Below are 18,037 nucleotides of genomic sequence, written 5' to 3'. Positions count from 1 at the left end.
AGACATTGAAAAGCAAGGCTGTTCTTGAATGAGCCATTTAAGAGTGAACCTCTCTATTATTTCGGAGAGCAGAATGCACTATGGAACAGTTAACTTTTTAAAAAGTAGACAACATACCTGGGTGTGAGTGGGAGGAATATTGCGCCTGCCATAGATCCCAAGCAGGGAATCTTTTGCCAGGGAGACGTTGAATTTCAGGTACAATGGATGATGGATCGTGATCTGGAACCGCCAAAAGAGGCCCGGTGGGATCGTCTCCATCACCTGATCTCCAATTTCAATTTCTCCCGTGTCTATTGCCTGTCCCTTCTGAAATACTATATCTCAAAAAAAAAAAAAAAAAAAAAACGACAAAAAGAAAAGTTACGAAGAGAACATGCTTTTCAAAGGCATTGAAAAGGCAAAAAACGAGCAGCCTCCAAATCAAGATGAATTTGCCTCTTAAGGGAAAAAGCACTAGAGGCGGCTTATAATATGAAACCTCAGGGAGCTGGAGGAATATTTTCTCCCTAATGCGGAGGTTCCCAATTTTTGTGGCTTGGCAGCTGAGCTGGTGTTCTGACCCAGGCTTCCTTAGAAAGCAAGAAGCAAAGTTTGGGTTGCGACAAAACCTCTTTTATTTATATGACTGTGAATTCCTTTCATTCACAGTCAGAAATGCTTAGCAAACAGTCTTTCAGAGGAATGTTTATCCACACGCATCTTATCTCATTTAGAGTGCTGCCAGATAACTAGTTTCCAAACACAGGGCAAGGCAAAACTTGGCACAGAGTCTCTTAGAATCACCAACAGAACTTTCCAGACCGAATGAACGAATTGTTTCCTGCAAAATCCCACTCCCCATTTGTTCCTCTTTTGTTTCCTATAGGAGGGGAAAATCACCTCCAAGGTGTGGCTTTACTCTTAAGTCGACCCTGCTTTCTTAGTTATTCTTGTCTTCTGGCAGCTCTGCACAGGCACACACTGGGAACAGGCTCCAGCTGTTCCTCTGCCTCACTGCTGTCTAACTCCCACTCTGCCTCCAACACAGAGCCCTTCTCTGAGTTTTCCTCAGCCCCCAGGACTGGCCCATGTTCCTCCACAACCTCCTCACTGTCTGACTCTGCTGCCAGCAGGCCACAATAGCTGGGGGAAGGAAAGAGGGGAACCAGGTTGTGCATGTGGCAGGCCGGTACCATGCACACACTTGCAGCTCCACTCATAGAGAGAAGAGAAGAGAGAAGAGAAGCCTTTAGGGTGCTCCTCATATGAGTAGCCTGCCTTTTTGTGTGGCCCGATTCCAAATAGGTCATGGCCCAGCAATCAGGACCTCTGGCCTAAATAATAGGTTTGAATATTGTCAGTGATTGGAAGGAGAAGACCCTTAAAAGGAAATATTTGTAGCTTAGGTTTGAAATGAGGTGTCTTTGGTGCTCTCTGAGCTTGGTTGTTTTCTTGCAGACATTTCATTACCCAACTAGGTAACATCATCCATGCTAGACTGATGGTGCTAGACAGTTTGAGTAAAGAAACGTCTGCAAGCTCAGAGGGCACCAAAGATAGGATCCTGTACAACACAAATGAATCAGCTTCTTTCTCTCTCTCTTTCTCTCCCCCACCCCCCACCCACTCACACTCACACAAACCGATCAACAGGCTGACAGTAACAATGGATATGAATATGTTATATCTAGCAAAGGGACATTTCATTACTGGCTTCAGAAAAGTCTTCCCTGGGCAAAAGTCTCATTTCACAACAACACAGCTGAGCTAGCCTTGAGTTCTGACATTACTCCACAGAGATTAAACAAGGACAAAGGACTTTTAGCACTATAAAGGTGTTAATTAATTCACTGGGCTCAACAAATGCCTTCTTATTTACATATTTAACACATTTCTACAGTGCTTCTCATACCAACACATCTCTAAGCTTTACACTTCCTTTCCTCCACATCACATTCTTGACCCAGCTTGGTCCTGGGGTAGCCACCTTTGAAATAAAGCAAAAACAAGCAAAGAAGCAAAGAAAAAGGTGGAGAAAGGGACTGAACGTGTTAACTGATTAATACTGTAAATGAACAGGGAAAGAAGATACATTTTGGAAACAATTTTTAAAAATTCTTTGGGAGTAATTAAAGATAAAGTTTCCATGCACATGTGTGCTAGCTAGATGTTCCCAACTCTAGTGGCGGTACTCATCTCTGTTTCAAAGCCGAAGAGCCAGCGCTGTCCGAAGATGTCTCCATGATTATGGTTGTGGTTGGCATGATTAAATGCCGAAGGCGCACGGAAGGCTTTTACCTTCCCACCAAAAGTGGTCCCTATTTTTCTACATGCCCTGTTTTCAGCCTCCACGCACCCCATTTTCCATCCATTCTGATCCCTGCCACCTGGAATGGGAGAAAAATGGGGCATGCAGAGGCCGAAAACCGGTCGTGTGGAGGCTGAAAACAGAATATGGAAGCCAAAAATGGGTTGCGCGGAGGTGTAATAAGCCATGGCAATCCCTGCAGCCTGAAACAACTGATTGTCAGGAATCAACAATCAGCTGCTTGTGCTAATCAGGCTGTGCTGAAACGGGTTGTTTGCTGTTTGCTACAAGGAGGCAAATTGCTGGGAGGCAGAGGCAGATTTTTTGTCCTCCCCAAAAGCTAGGTGCATCTTATACTTCAGAGCATCTTATACTCCAAAAAATATGGTATTTATGTCCAGAGAGCAAAGATTAGTTCTCACACCTAAGCTGTGTAGATACATTTAGGTGGCTGAATTATAGGCCCAAGAGAATTGTTTTAGACTGTTGCTTATTTTTAAGAGTACCAGCTCGTAAACATTCCCCCCTCCCCCCAAGCACTGTCTGAAATTACTTCGGTGTTTCTCTTCAGAGAATTTAATTCAAGTCATAAGAAAACCTGGAAGATGACAAGACATTTCAGATATTGTCTGGAACTGTTTATAAGCCAATGCCCAATAGGCCAAGAGGATGTTTAAAAACATTTTCCTGATACTGACACAGTCTCGTTATCATACTGATTATACTGTCTGTGTACAGGGCAGGAACTCTAAGGTCAAAGATATAAGCCATATGTTTAAAGCGAATGTAATGTCAGTCCAGGTGGATGGCTTTTAAATGGGAGGATATCTGCCTTGTCACTTTCCCAAAATGGAAGGACCCAGCCTGCAGGGAAATGAATAAACATGTGTGGATTCATATGCCAAATTATACTGGGAGATATAATTTCAATGTGGCACAATCCCATTATAGAAAGGTTCCTTCTTGGCAGAAATATCCCTTACTGACTCCAAGTTTTGCTATGCTATAATGAAGGGCAAAAATATTTTTGATGAGCTAGTCTCAGTCAGCTGCAAATTTACAGAAAATCCTTGACTTACAACAGTTTATTTAGTGACTGTTTGGAGTTACAATGGCACTGGAAAAAGTGACTTATGATCAAAACAACGCTATAGGGCACTGCACACCAGAACAACTAGGCACAAGGACCGAATGCCATCACTCTGCTAAATAACTGATTCCCACAACACTGTCAAATAATTTACTATGACTGTATTATTATTATTATTCTCTTCCTTCCTAGTACCTATCTCTTCCCACTTATGACTATAACCATGTTGCTTGTATCTTTAAAATTTATATTGTTTTATTTATTTCCTAGATAAGTGACTAAGCATAATTGTTATATAACATCGCTATGGTAGAGAAGACACCTGTTTGCGATGAATCCCCAGTGCTGCTGTGCAGAATCTGGCCACCTGTGCTGTAGTTATGGACTGTTCATCCTTAAGCAGCCACTAACAACTAAAATCTATAATACACAATCCAGTGAAGGACTGGCCTCCGGTGTTTTCTCCAGTAAAAACAGGCTCCCAAGCTCCGTTTTCGGCTGCCACCTTCTCCTGCAGAGGGTTGCAGGAGGATGTGGCAGTTGAAAATGGAGCTCGGGAGCCTGTTTTTGCTGGCAAAACACTCGGGTCCCCACAGGTGCCCCTGACTGAAGTGATGTCAAGGTGGCCATGTCCACCCTGGCCACCCCAATCCTGGTCCCCCAAGGTCAAACACAACCCTGATGTGGCCCTCGATGAAATTGAGTTTGACACCCCTGAGTTAGGAGATTCAGTCCAAATGTGCTTAAGTCAAATATGAATCAAGCACCAGTAGCGTTCTCATGTACGTTGCCTTACCCCCATTTCTCCTATTCTACATTTGCCTCATTGATTTAATCTGTATTGTTGTGTGTTTTAAGCCACTTAACGTGAGTGTACATCTTGTTCCGATCTGCTTCTAGCCTTTTTAATGCAAAAATCCTTAGGATGACAGCCATAGCATTCTTACCACCATGCCGAAATGAGAAACTGTTAAACCATGTGTTAGAAGGAATTTAGTGGGGACTTTTTGAAGCCATTCTTCTGAGACATCTTGCATCTGATGAAGGGAGCTGTCGCTCAGAAAAGCCTACATCTTTTAGTAAAATGTGTTAGGCTCACCCACGTTCCTGATTTTTGGTTAAAATAGACTAACATGGCTCTACCTTACAATATAACAATACAATAGGAGAGTCAGGTTAGCCTAGTGGTTAGGACACTAGCCCAGAAACTGGGACACATTGAGTTCTAGTCCTGCTTTAGACAAAAAAGCTGACTAGATGGCTTTGAGTCAATCACATTCAAGCCCCAACCTAGTGTTGAGGCCCACCAGTGGTCAGTGGAGCTGGCAGCAAATTCAGACAGTGAGGAGGTTGGGAAGGAACATGGGTCAGTCCTGGAGTCTGGGGAAGGCTCTGATGAGGGCTCTGTGTCAGAGGCAGAGAGGGGGCCAGGGCCATGTGACAGCTATCAGCTGCCTTCGGAATCAGACATCAGTGAGGCAGACGAACAGCTAGAGCCTGTTCCCAGTGTGCGCATGTGCAGAGTTGCCAGACGAAGAGAACAGCTAAGGAACAAGGGTCGACTTGGGAGTAAGGCCACAGTGGACAATGAATGGCCCCTCCCAGAGGAAATAAAAGAGGAGTGAAAAGGGAGGGGTGTTTGCAGGAGACAATTAGTTCATTCCTGTATTGTGGCGTCTGAAAGATATTGGCCACAATACAGGAATACACAATATTGGCTCTCCAAGCCTGATAAAGGTCAGTATTTGTGAACTACCTTGAAAGACTGTGTGAGAGGAAAGACTGCTGGAGAGGAATTCACTGTAAATTAAATAAAAGGGGTTTATTGGGACTCAGCTTTGTGCTGCTGGAGAAGCCTAGGTCAGAACACTTAGGTATGAAAGCTGACTGGATGACTTTGGGCCAATCACCTACAATTACCTACAAAGTAATAGTCAAATACATTTCAAAGTAATAAATGTGGGATAAACATCTAATAAATAAATCAATAATATTAACTTGGGCAACATGCACATCAATTCTGGCCTTCCCTGTGATGTCAGTGCATCTTCCATGATGATTTTATACACTTGATGAAAAAAGATAAGAAAAAGAGATACCTTTCCTTTCTGTTTTATCTGACACTTTGCCTCCAATGGGAGCGTATGTTGTATCCACAGATTCTGTGAGTCCGTTTCCTTTACTGAGTCCATTTTCATAAAGCTGCCCGTCAACTGGTTGCAAGTGCCAAGTCAGACCACATAAATGTACTGCTGTTAAAGAAAGAACGAAAGAAAGAAAGAAAGAGAGAGACAGAGAGACAGAGACAGAGAGACAGAGACACACAGAGAGATTTTCAGCTTAATAATTTATGCCCACCTTCATTACCCACCCAGAATAAGATAGTAGAAAGCTTTGAAGAAGTCAATTATCCCATGCCTTTGTTTATAAGAAATTGAAATTCTAAGTATGCTAATTTCACCTTAAACTAAATGTGTAATTAGTTTCCTCATTTTCATTTGGAGCTCAGCCAATGCTGGATGATGAATTTTATTCAGCATTTAGTGGGGATGCTTGCAATTCAAAGGACAAGGGCTTTGTGAGAAAAAGTAAAAGTAGAGTAAAAATGAAAAGAGACGCATCCTTCCTGAATTTTGCATCATTAAAATCTAGTGCTTCTCCTGCACAGAAGATGGGTTCTACCTAGTGTGGGAGCACAAAATTAATTATTCTGATAGACAAATCACAATTTATTTTGCACAGATCTATCCAAGGACCCAATAATAACACTATCCAAGGACCCAATAATAACAAATATGACAATTCCTAATTAAATAATCCATGGTTTAATATAATATGCGAAAATGGCCCTAGAGGAGTCACGCAGAGGAGAATCTTGGAATCTACCATTAAGAATGGAGAAATGTAAAAAGGAGAAGAGTCATTTTCTCACCAGGCTGAGAGTGTAGGTTTATGAAATTTATTCCCATTATTTTTAACTTTCCAGGTGCAACCCTCTTTTGTGCAGATATTGGTACATCCATAACTACATTTCCTTAGTGAATAGGAGCCAATTGGGTATAAGTTGCATTGAAGAAGCTTTGGCAGGTGCTTAACTATGATATAAATTTCTTCCACCTTATATTCTAGACCAGGAGTGTCAAACTCAAGGCCTGAAGTGCTTAGATCTGGCCTGCTGGCCTGCCCTGGAAACAGCAAAGAATTGCCTCATGGTGCATCTGCCAGTAAAAACAGAGCTCGGGTGGGCCGCATGTGGCAGTTCTGAGCTCCGGCTTTTGCTGGCAGAGGGTTGCAGGAGGCTGTCACAGCCGAAAACAGAACTTGGGAGCCTGTTTTCGCTGGCAGAGTGCTCTGGCCACCACAGGTACCCCCAACACAAGTTACATCAAATTGGTAATGCCCCTCCTGGCCACGCCCACTCTGCCCCCCTTCAAGGGTCAAACATAACCCTGATGCAGCCCTCAATGAAATCGAGTTTGACACCCCTGTTCACCCCTGTTCATAGCTCAAATTCAGGCTTATTTATTTTATTACACTTTAGTTATGCAATTTATATGGTCACCCATTGCTGGATTCTGGGTAGCAATCCAGAAGAAGGGCTAATATTGTTTCAATAAACATCCAGGCAAGGTAATAGCAAAGTGATTTTTGCCAAAACCAATAACTAGTGGAAAGATTGAGCACTGTTATGCTTTTAAAATGTGTAGGTAATAACTAGCTATAGGCCAGTGTTTTTCAACCACTGTGCCGTGGCACACTAGTGTGCCGTGACATAGTGTAAGGTGTGTCGTGGGAGAATTACTTTATATATAGTCAATATAGGCACAGAGTTAAATTTTTTTAACATTTTCTAATGGTGGTGTGCCTCGTGATTTTTTTCATGAAAAAAGTGTGCCTTTGCACAAAAAAGGTTGAAAAACACTGCTATAGGCGATAGTGACATAATTAAATTGCTGATATAAAGGTGTTGTTAACCAAAGAAGATGGAGTTGCTATACTGGATATGAATAGTCATAATGTTCCACTCCCATATACACACGTATACCTTCCAGAATGAATAGTGAGGTTGTTCCTACCACCTTAGTTTATCTTTTGCCTTTTTAAATAAGTGATGCAGTATAGGAGGAGTGGCAGAACTTGAGGGTGGAGTTAAAAGATGAATCAGCCTAGAATCCCTATGTAGCCACAAGCAAACTAAGTCTAAACCCCATTGAATTCTATTGAGCCTTATCTAATTCCAAGCATGTTCTAACCATTCATTGAGAAGAATACTGCACGTAAGTATGATTAGCAATAAATCAGTTTAATTGGAGGTTTACATGTGTACCTGATCTGCAAACATATTTAACTCCTGATATGTAAACACATTTCCAGAACAAAGTGTAGAAAGTTAGCACCCACCCCATTCCTAGAAGAATGAAATACTTTACGAAATAACAAATAGGTAGAATATGTTATTTCCCTGGATGAAAAATGGAGAAACATGCTCTTGGAAAACAGCCCTCACTTTTCTTAATAACTCTCAGCAGATGTTAGCACTTAAGAGATAAAGAGATAGCTAGCTCTTTCATAAGCAAATACCCTCACTCATGGGCCAACAAATTAGCCCTCAGCCACAATAGGAATTGCCCAACACAAGTCTTCATTGAATCAGCCCAAACTTCAACCAAACGTAGCTCAGACAAACTCCTAGGATTTTTACATGGCTCCATGGGACTCTGACAACAGTTAATAGAATACATGTTATTACACAGGAACAGGAAGTTCAAGTGCAAAGCCCAAGAAAAGGTATAAATATACACACACTCAATTCCATGTGGTCAACTGCCCAGAACCACAAATCCATGTGCTTCTGCTTCATTAATAAATAGACCCTCTTTCCAATTAGCCTCCATTTTTTCTCCAGTGCCTTTCTCCCTGCTTGGATCTGAAAAAGATGGATATTTCTTCTTTCTTCCAACTCCCAGCCATTTTTATTTTCCTTCTCTGCCTATGAACTGTAAAATCCAGAAAAAAAGATGATTTATGTAATGGTACATGGGAATGATCTTGAAAGGTATGGAAAAAAGCCAGAGCCACAAGAACAGTTGGATGAGAGGCACCTGAGCCTGCAGGAAAAATGGAGGCTGGCTAACATCTCAGAAAGGACTCTCTCTAGTTCAGGGGTCAGCAACCCACGGCTCTGGAGCCACATGTGGCTCTCTCATCCCTCTGCTGTGGCTCCCCATCACTCAAAATATGCATCACAACCATCAATGTGCAACACCTGCTAGCACAATATTTATTGAGGTTTTCAACCCCCAGTAGGCCAATCATGTATAAATCGAAGAAAAGTTTCAGAAGAAAACAGGATGTGTAATTCAACTACATATACTAGTTTTGTGGCTACTTAGGAAATAGTCAGGCACGGGAAGGGTTTTGTGGCTCCCGGTATTTTCTTTTCTGTGGAAAATGGTCCAAATGGCTCTTTGAGTGTTTAAGATTGCCGACCCCTGCTCTAGTTTCTTGAGCTGTAAAGCTGAGTTGGGGGGGGGGGGGAGAAATATACTTCAGACTTGCAAGGTTCTGTTAATCTAAATTTACAATATGTAGACTTTACTGCTGTCCAGTTATTTATGTAATTATCATCATTAGTGTCATGAGGTAAAATAGGTACTTATTGGGCAGGGCGTAAATCTAACATATAAATAAATATCTTTGATTTAAATACAATTAAACCAAAGTGAAATAATTGGAATTTATACAAAGATTCCACATACATTTAAATGTTTTCTTTTTTGCCTTGTTAAAAAAAAGGTGGTGAACTACTCTGGGGGACTACATGCAATTCTGGAGAATAAAATATTCAGAATTAATAGAGGATGAGGGAGTCTTGTTTTAAAAAAGGCACGCAGACAAAAAAAACCTTGTGTATCGTTTCTTCTGCAACTTAACTCAGCGCTTGAAAGCTGTGATGAGTTCAATATTTTCAATATTAATTCTGCATTATTTCGAATACATCAACATGTGACAAAGGTTACAATCCATTACTGCTAATTCCCAAGTGAGTGGTTTGTTCCTTCTCTAAATATTCCCAGGGCAGTCTCCTGAATAAACAGGAAGCAGAGAGGAAGAAGCGGTTTGCACAAACAATTTCTCCAGAATTGCTAAGCCGAAAGAAAATGGATGCAAACGCCTCCTGGTCTGAAGCTTCACAATTCTGCAAAGGTTGTTTGCCATAAAATTAAAAAGCCAGAAGGATGCTCCAGCCCAGCGTTTTGCATTGCTGTACGATAGCCGGCAGTGTAATAGAATGTATGGATAACCTTGAAGGGAAGAGGAATGCTGCCTAGGAAACCATCAGATAAGCAAGGTAAGAAGCCCCCACAGTCTCTTTAATAGTCAGAGAAAGATATTTAGGAAGGATCTGCCCTCATGGATCAAGCAGCTAAAAGTGGAGATGGGAAGTTTGTGACTTCAGATTTGCAGGATTCTGTTGATGTATCTTGTAGAGGAGTTTCAACCCTGAGGCTGACCTGACTGAGGCCATCTTGGAGGCTTCCATGGTGCCGCACTGGAGCTGAGGGATAGGGAGTGGGGGGGGGGAATAGAGATAGCTGGAGTTTTGCAGCCAAAACAAAATACTTTCTCCTGGGAACCAAGGACATTCCCACAGTTGGTCAGAGAGAGGAGAAGTGAAGTTACCAGGCAACCGTTCAGCACCTTGATTGGACCATGTGACTGATTGTTTGGTAAAGGGAGAAAACTTTTACTTTTAATTAGATGAAAACCATGGGATCAGTGTCGGTTTTCATCAGCCTGTGCCAATATGATATATCCGAATAAAACTATTCTATGAGGAATCTACCTGCCTCGGAGTTCTATTTGTTATAGGCGTATTATTTGGAAATCTGACAAAGGAGTGGCAGAACCTGGGAACAGCATCAAGAGTGGGATCAGCCTGGAATCTTTACGGTCCCACAAGTGATCAAAGTCCAACTCCTCTACTAACCCTTATCTAGAGCCAAAATAGTACTGACGGTCAGTTGACTAGATTCTTGTGCATAGGAATGAGCAATAAATCAGTTTAATTGGAAGTTAATGTGTGGCCCTGATTTTGCATATGCATCAAAGACAAATTCCTTGTGTGTCCAATCACACTTGGCCAACAAAGAATTCTATTCTATTCTATTCTATTCTATTCTATTCTATTCTATTCTATTCTATTCTGACAAGCCTTGCAATAAAGTAAAGATAACCCATCCAGTTGTGTTTCCAGTCTGGAAAGGGGGAACACAGTAAACACACTTTCTTGGATAAAAATAAAGGACAAACCTGGAAATCTGAAAGAGGTTCATGAGAACAATAGCAATTTAATTGTTAATGTGTATATCTTTTTTTTACCAAGAAAAATTCAAGAGCCAAACCAAGAATAAATTTTACCAAAAAAAAAATATGCTTATTGTAGTAGCAGTACTTAAATTAAACAGAATATGTCAATTTATTCCACTGCACAACTCCCTGCAATTCTGGGCAACTCAAAAATTAAACAACAGCAACAACAGAAAATAAAAAACTCATAGCCATATCCTTTAGTCTCCTGAAATTTTGAAGGTTTTTTATTCCAAATGGTTGAGGATTGCGTAGCTGATTCTAGCATAGGAATATTGGAATATATTAAAAGCCATCAGAAATTGTGATACACACACAATTGTGATATACATGTACAGCCTGGGATGCCCCAGAAGCTACAGTATTTCTAGGTTGGCAGAAATAGACAGGTATCACCAGCTCTACCTTAGAAAGGAGATCTGTTCTTTGCTAATCAAAACTCCAACTTTTTGAGTAACACAAGTGCGACTTTAACAGCTGCCATTATTTCTATTAATATTTTTAGCAGTCCTGCCGAGGTATAAAAAGAATGACTCAGGCATCCTACTTTCTTATTCTTTCCCTCTTTGCATTAGGTGTGGCTAGTTGCTATTTCTAAACAGCCGTTTGGTGCTGCTTTACGCACAGCAGCTCTTGTGATTGTGGTGCCTTCAGCTTTTCAATAAACCATTTTACCTATCTCTACTATTTCTTTCTTGGAGTTATTTAGAGCTTGCATGCTCTCAGTTGTTATAGCTTCATGCAGTTTCCCATCACAATCATTATTCTGTTTTTATTCAGCATCTTTATATTTTGTTCCATCTTTGTTGAAAGATGGCATTTTTCCCACTTTGTCTTTTTTCGACGGGCATCTGATTACACAATAAATCTGCTCATCCAAAACAACGGCCTGTGTGTTAACATATTACCTATAGTTTCACTGAAATGAAATGGACACCAACAGTGTGAAACCATAAGGATGTGATGAGAAAACAACAGATTTGGTAAAAACAGTTTCCCGTTCATAGTCTCCCAATTAACCTTGGACAGATTGTGACATGTGAGCTTGCTTACGTTTAGAAAAAAAAAAGAGAGAGTAATAATTTATGTCATGCAGGAATCTACAAATACAATATAACAATATAATATGGAGGGTTACAGGGAATTCTAAGATTTGCAATCCGGTCTCATCTAGAGGGCATCAAGCGAGGAAAACTTTTTATAGAATTAGAAGATCATCCCAGAAAGACAAAAGCATGAGATTCAGGAAAGAATTCATGTGTCCTCACAAGATTAAAACTATGGGATGTGGCTGACCCTACCAGAAGACCACAAGACTCACTGTTGTTGGGAACAATATGCTGACATTGTAAACTGCTTAGAGAGGGCTGTAAAAAACTTAGAGTGGTATATGTCTAAGTCAGGGGTCACAACCTGTGGCTCTGGAGCCTCATGTGGCTCTTTCATCCCTCTGCTGTGGCTCCCTGTAACCAATCGGCACCACAATTTTGAGAGGAGCTTCCAGTTAGGGGGCGGGGGAAGCAAGGCACGCCAGGAGAAGACTCTATGGCAAGGGATGAGTTTTCCGGTCAACTCCACAATTGGTAGGGCTTTTAATATGGATGGGTAGAGGAAAAAGGACGCCACGCTAGGAGGAGACACTATGGTGGGGAAACAGGATTTCCGGTTAGCTCCAGAATTGAGCGGGGGGCTTCTGGTTAGGATCTTTGTGGCTCTTTGAGTGTTTAAGGTTGCTGATCCATAGTCTAAGACTAAGTGCTTATTGCTATTCTGAAGCAGAGGTAGAAAACTTTAAGGCAGGGTCGTTGCTGACCAAGGTAGATGAAATTGCTGGGAGTTATAGATTAGAAATTTTGGGAAGGTCACACATCAAATGTTCCTAATCTGAACCATTAAAGCCCTCCAGAATTGTGAAGACTGGCTCATTGGCTGAATGCAAACCACCACCACCCCAGACCCAAATCTCCTTCATTAATTTCTTTACTACTGAAATAATGAAACTAGATGCTGCAAAATTCTATTTCCATGCTACCTGTTGTTTTAGTTTGTGTTGCCTTTAATACGCTAGAGGAATGCAGCTGGAATTGACAGCACTACAGCTTGACAATTGAAAGAAAAGCGGTGCTACCTGGCATTCTCTCTATTTTAATCATTCCCTCCCTTATCATGTCTAGATAATAGGTTATTTCTCTTACATTGTGAGTGATATACTTGGGGAAAGGTTTGGTTGAAAAGGATTTTAGCTCTGAATGGATGTTTGCATGATTTTTCAGATTGCATTTCACAAACTGGATTAACCCACCATCTGCTACAAAGCCAACACTGAAATTGAATTTATTCTTATCTACCTTCTGTGCCGGCACAGCCTGTCAACTTCTACTTTGAAAACTTTGGCAGAGAACAAAATATAATGCTTGGCTGAAACACAAGGGACTCCCTGTGGTGGATCTCTGAACTGAATAACAACAGCCTCTATAATATATATTTAACAAGCTCAGATGGCTTCTCCTTCAGGTGAATAAAGGAAGCACAACCAGAATGAAGTGCTTACAAATCTGGGTTGGTGTTTTTGGTGTGTGTGTGTGTTTTGTTTTCATGGATTGGTTTGGTCAGTCTAAAGTTAAAATTTCCAAAACTTTAAGAAATATAATTGGAAAATGTCAAATTAGGATGAGGTCCTAAAAGTTCAAATGGAAGGAAGGAAGGAAAGACAGGAAGGAAGGAAGGAAGGAAGAAAGAAAGAAAGAAAGAAAGAAAAGGAGGAGGAGAGGGAGGGTGGGAGGAGGAGGGAGGGAGGGGGAGGAAAATAAGTACAAGGGGTGGGGATTAATAATATATACTTAAGGGGACTTGATGACTAGCAGTTATGATTTTTGCTTTCATTATTTTCTTTCTCTCTGTGTCTCTTTTTCCTGATCCTTAAATCGGATTGGATAGAACGATGCCACTTTGTTCCAAAGTCAATTTCATGGATTCCATCAATCACTGCTCCACTATATTAAATAATTGCTGGCTTTTTTATTTATTAATTTTGTATCTCACCTTTCTATATACCGTAGGACTCAAGGCAGCATAAAGACAAGTTCCCAAATGTTCCCTTTTAGAGGGATACTGGATTGAGAGAGAAGTCCATCATGAAGCCTCTATGGCTAAGTGGGGCCCAGAACCAGGATCTCTCCATTCCTATTCTAGTACTTTCAACATGACATCACACTGGCTCTTGGATTGAGAGAAGGTTGTAGGTGACCAGTTTGAGTTGATAAAGGCATCAAGCATGTCATCAGTCTTGAGTCCCTTCATGCCAACAAGAGTTCTAAGTCCAGCCCTCCATGAATTCTGTTGACTCTTAACTACTGCAAATTTAATAGTAGTTCAGATTCTTGTTTAGAGATAGCATGGAATAAACTTGTAGTCATTTGGGCAACCTGGTTCTTGATTTCTTACACCTGACAGGGGTGTCTGACCCAAAGCCATCCAGAGACCTTCCATGGTTGAGGGAATGCTAGAATTCAGGTCTCCCAACTCCTAGTGCAGCAGCTTCACCCCTAGACCACACAGACTGTCCTATTTCATGGGTAGGAGTTATTTTGAAACCTCTCTTGACAGCTGTAGAAATCTTTTGCCATGATTTCCTGCTGTCTGAGCTCGTAAACATTAAAAACCTTTATCCTAAACCACAAACGTACATCTAGAGTCACCCCAAATAACAAGATGGATGGCATATAAGATCAATAATAAATAAATAAATAAAAATACACTGAAACTACACAATTATGGATGAAACATGTAACAGTGATACCCACTTTCTTTCTTTTTTAATTATTTTTTATTTTTAATTTTCAAAGCAAACACAACACATATATACACACACACGCACACACACACACACATATGTTGTCATCATTATCCCTCCTTTATTTGACTATATCCTGTATCATAACATTTTCCCCCTAATAATCAAAGCTTAACTGTATCTAACTTAGTTCTTTTTTATTAACCTTTGTATATAATCCAAAAGGATTTCTAATCTTCCTTTCATGGGTACCATTCAATATGCATATCCAATTATTACTTATTATAACACTACAAATTGTATACATTATTATCATTATCAATTATTTATTAAACTATATCTATTATCACTAAATTTCACTACGTTTAGCTAGTTTTAAGTTATATTCTTCCATCTATCAACCTGTATCATTCCAATAACAAAACAATCTCATATCTTCTGCCATTTGTGGTACCAATCCTCTAATCATTTTCTTAATCAGCTTTGTATGGACTTCTCTTAGCAACTCGTTGCTTATAAGATCTCTCATATAATCTAGATGCCCTCTTTCTGTTTCCTTATTCAGCTTGTCTTTGATTGTCAGCAGTGTTATCAATGCTTTTGCTAATAGAATTTCTTTCTTTAAGTCCATAGATTCTTTAATTTTATCTTCTTCTATATCTTGACCTTTGGAATAGATTTCTTCTCCATTTAATTCCTCTTTCAGTATTCCATTCTTTCTATTTTCAGGAACAAACCAATTACCATATATATCAGCAGGTTTAGTCTCTTTATATTCATTTTCCACTTCGGTTTTTTGAGTTTCAATCACCCCATTTTGCATTTGATGAACATCCTCAATTTTTCATCATATTTTCTTGTTATGTGCTCTAGGTATTCCAGTTTTTTCTCTACTATATTTGATAATTTCTGTAGTTCTGAAAATATATTTTGCAAAGTTAAAACCTCTATTTTCTCTTGATGTTGTGCAATTCTAACAAACAAAACTGCTCTAGCTTGGAAAGTTAATAAAATTAAAGCATAGATTCACAAAGAACGTTGTTTTCACTTTTCTCTGATTGAAAATATACTTCAAAGGAACATCTGTGTGTTTCCCTTCTTATCATTCTGTAACCAAACAGTAAAACCTTGTGGTGCCAAGTGAAAACAATCTGTGAAAAAAAAAAATGTTCCATTTTGAATACACAAAGCTCCGATCAACAAAACCTCCCAGCCTCCGAGCGGAAACACTGTTAAAGAATTTCTTTTTGTATCTTTTTTATATTTCAAGTTAGAAATAGAGGTCCAATCTTTAAATGAATTAGAAAAATACCCACAGCAATAAAAGAGGAAAACTTTAGTCTATAGATTACAGAGAATCACAAAGAGAAGGTAGAAGACGAAAACTTAATCCATCCATTTGAAAAGGTTTGCATAGATTCGATCCATGAAAATAGCATTTAAAAAGTAAGATTACCACTGTCCAAAACCAAATTTATTCCAAATTTAATTCCACCACTTGATTCTTCTATTCTTCAATTTAAATTGATTTTAAAGTTTTTATGGGCAGTCTCTTTTTTAAAACAATAAATATTCCTCACCAGCTGGAAACACTTTCTCTTTCCATATTCTTCCATTTTGGAGCCACCTCGACTTTGTCAGCCTTGACTGGATTTTTTGTTGTCGGCTTGAAGAACTTATCTTGCTTCTTTCAGAGATTTTGCAATATCCCCGAGATCAGCAAGACATTTCACCACCTCTTCAGGACGGTTTAGGTCCGTTTGGACCACCCAGCAGCAAAAGTGTTGGCTGTGGTCTCAGAGCATTGAGACCACACAACCATATCATCGCGACATTGGCTCCTCTTCTCCCGTGATACCCACTTTCATCGGAGTGCTGGGTACCAAGAATTTTACAAGATACATCAACAAATTGCAGCTTCCTGCAATAAGACCAGTGGAACTGCAAAAAACTGCGCTACTTGGAACATTGCACATGTTAAGAAGTTACTTGGCTGATATCTAGGATACTGGCAGCAACCTATATTAACCACCAGTGCCAGTTAATGGTGTTTGTGATGCATTTTGAATGTTCAGTTGACTGAGTTTCATGTTTAATGAATAAACTATATAATAATAACAACAACAACAACAACAACAACAACAACAACAACATCTTGTGGGACTTTCAAATACAGTCAGATCATCATTTAGAACTCAACACACCAGCTATCACAGTTGTAGAGGGCTGAAGCATACAGTTTATTGGTATTGCTATACCAGGATATGCCAAGTCGAAGAAAAAGAACTGTAAAAAAATCACGAAATATTGTGACCTGGCCATTGAAACTAGACAGCTATGGATGAAACATGTAGCGGTGATACCCATTGACATTGGGGCACTTGGCATCATGACAAGAATTCTACAAGTCACATCAAGAAATTGCAGCTTCCTGCAATAACACCAGCGGAACTGCAAAAAACTGTGCTACTTGGAACATTGCACATGTTAAGAAGTTACTTGGTTGATATCTAGGATGCTGGCAGCAACCCATATCAACCATCAGCGTCAGTCAGTGGTATTTGTGACCCATCTTTAAATGTTCACTTGACTGAGTTTCATGTTTAATGAGTAAAAGAAATAATAATAATAATAATAATAATAATAATAATAATAATAATAATAACTCCGCCGTTGCCGGTCCCAAGCCCGGATGAGAAAGGAGGAAGGTTGGGATCAGGTTGGCATCTGGTCCCGTAAAAAAAACCCCGCCAACCCATACAATATGGTGAAAAAAACGAATAAGAATTCCATACCGCATCGGTCGTCGCGTGGGTTAACAAGGGCCGCGGCGGATGTTGGGGTCCCTGGACATCCGTCGACAAGTGGGCTACAAGTGGACCAGCCAACAAAACGACAAAAATATAGTGCAGATGAAAACCGTGCCATAATGGCCTGTTACTACAACTCAGAGCCAGAAAAAAGAGGATATTTAAAGCGAATGTATGAATTATGGAAACAACAATATCCAGATTCAAATGTTAGTGAACAACGACTAGCAGATCAAAGGCGATTTATTATACGGAATAAAGTGTTTAGTGAAGTTGAACATGAGGAAATTCAGGCAAATTGCAAAACAATATCACAAGCGGAAATAACTGATATTCAAGACACAACTAAAGACACTATAGTAGAACTCCCAGAAGAAGCTCTCGGGGAGGAAATAACATCACCACCACTAGAACCAGTTATCATTGAACCAACTGATGAACTAACTCAAAAACAAAAAGAATTGAAGGATAAGATCATGGAGCATTTTCTGCTTAATGAGGAAAGGCAACGTTTACCATCACTAAAAACTGTGCCTAAGAAAATTTTGGCCCCTATCATGAAAATGGTTAATGCAGTGTTTTCAACAATTGAACCGGGATCCATCTTGGAAACAAACCAGTTAATGTACAGCGCAGCTGTAATAGTCACTAATGAACTAGGCATTAAAATTAAAGTACCTAGT

The 18,037-nt window shown here is 40.0% G+C and overlaps 1 protein-coding gene across 1 annotated transcript in view; it reads right to left on the bottom strand.

The window, feature by feature from the left end:
- The window catches only part of LOC116516109 (teneurin-1-like), a 348,491-nt gene that overhangs the window by 166,055 nt on the left and 164,399 nt on the right, over positions 1-18,037 (bottom strand). Inside the window, 2 exon segments of the mRNA XM_032228512.1 lie at positions 118-323; positions 5,480-5,632. Coding sequence (XP_032084403.1) covers positions 118-323; positions 5,480-5,632 — 359 coding nt within the window.

Source organism: Thamnophis elegans, chromosome 12, assembly GCF_009769535.1.
Source record: "Thamnophis elegans isolate rThaEle1 chromosome 12, rThaEle1.pri, whole genome shotgun sequence".
In the NCBI taxonomy this organism is placed as follows: Eukaryota; Metazoa; Chordata; class Lepidosauria; order Squamata; family Colubridae; genus Thamnophis; species Thamnophis elegans.
The sequence above is the reverse complement of the archived record's forward strand: the minus strand, read 5'-3'. Positions and strand labels throughout refer to the sequence as shown.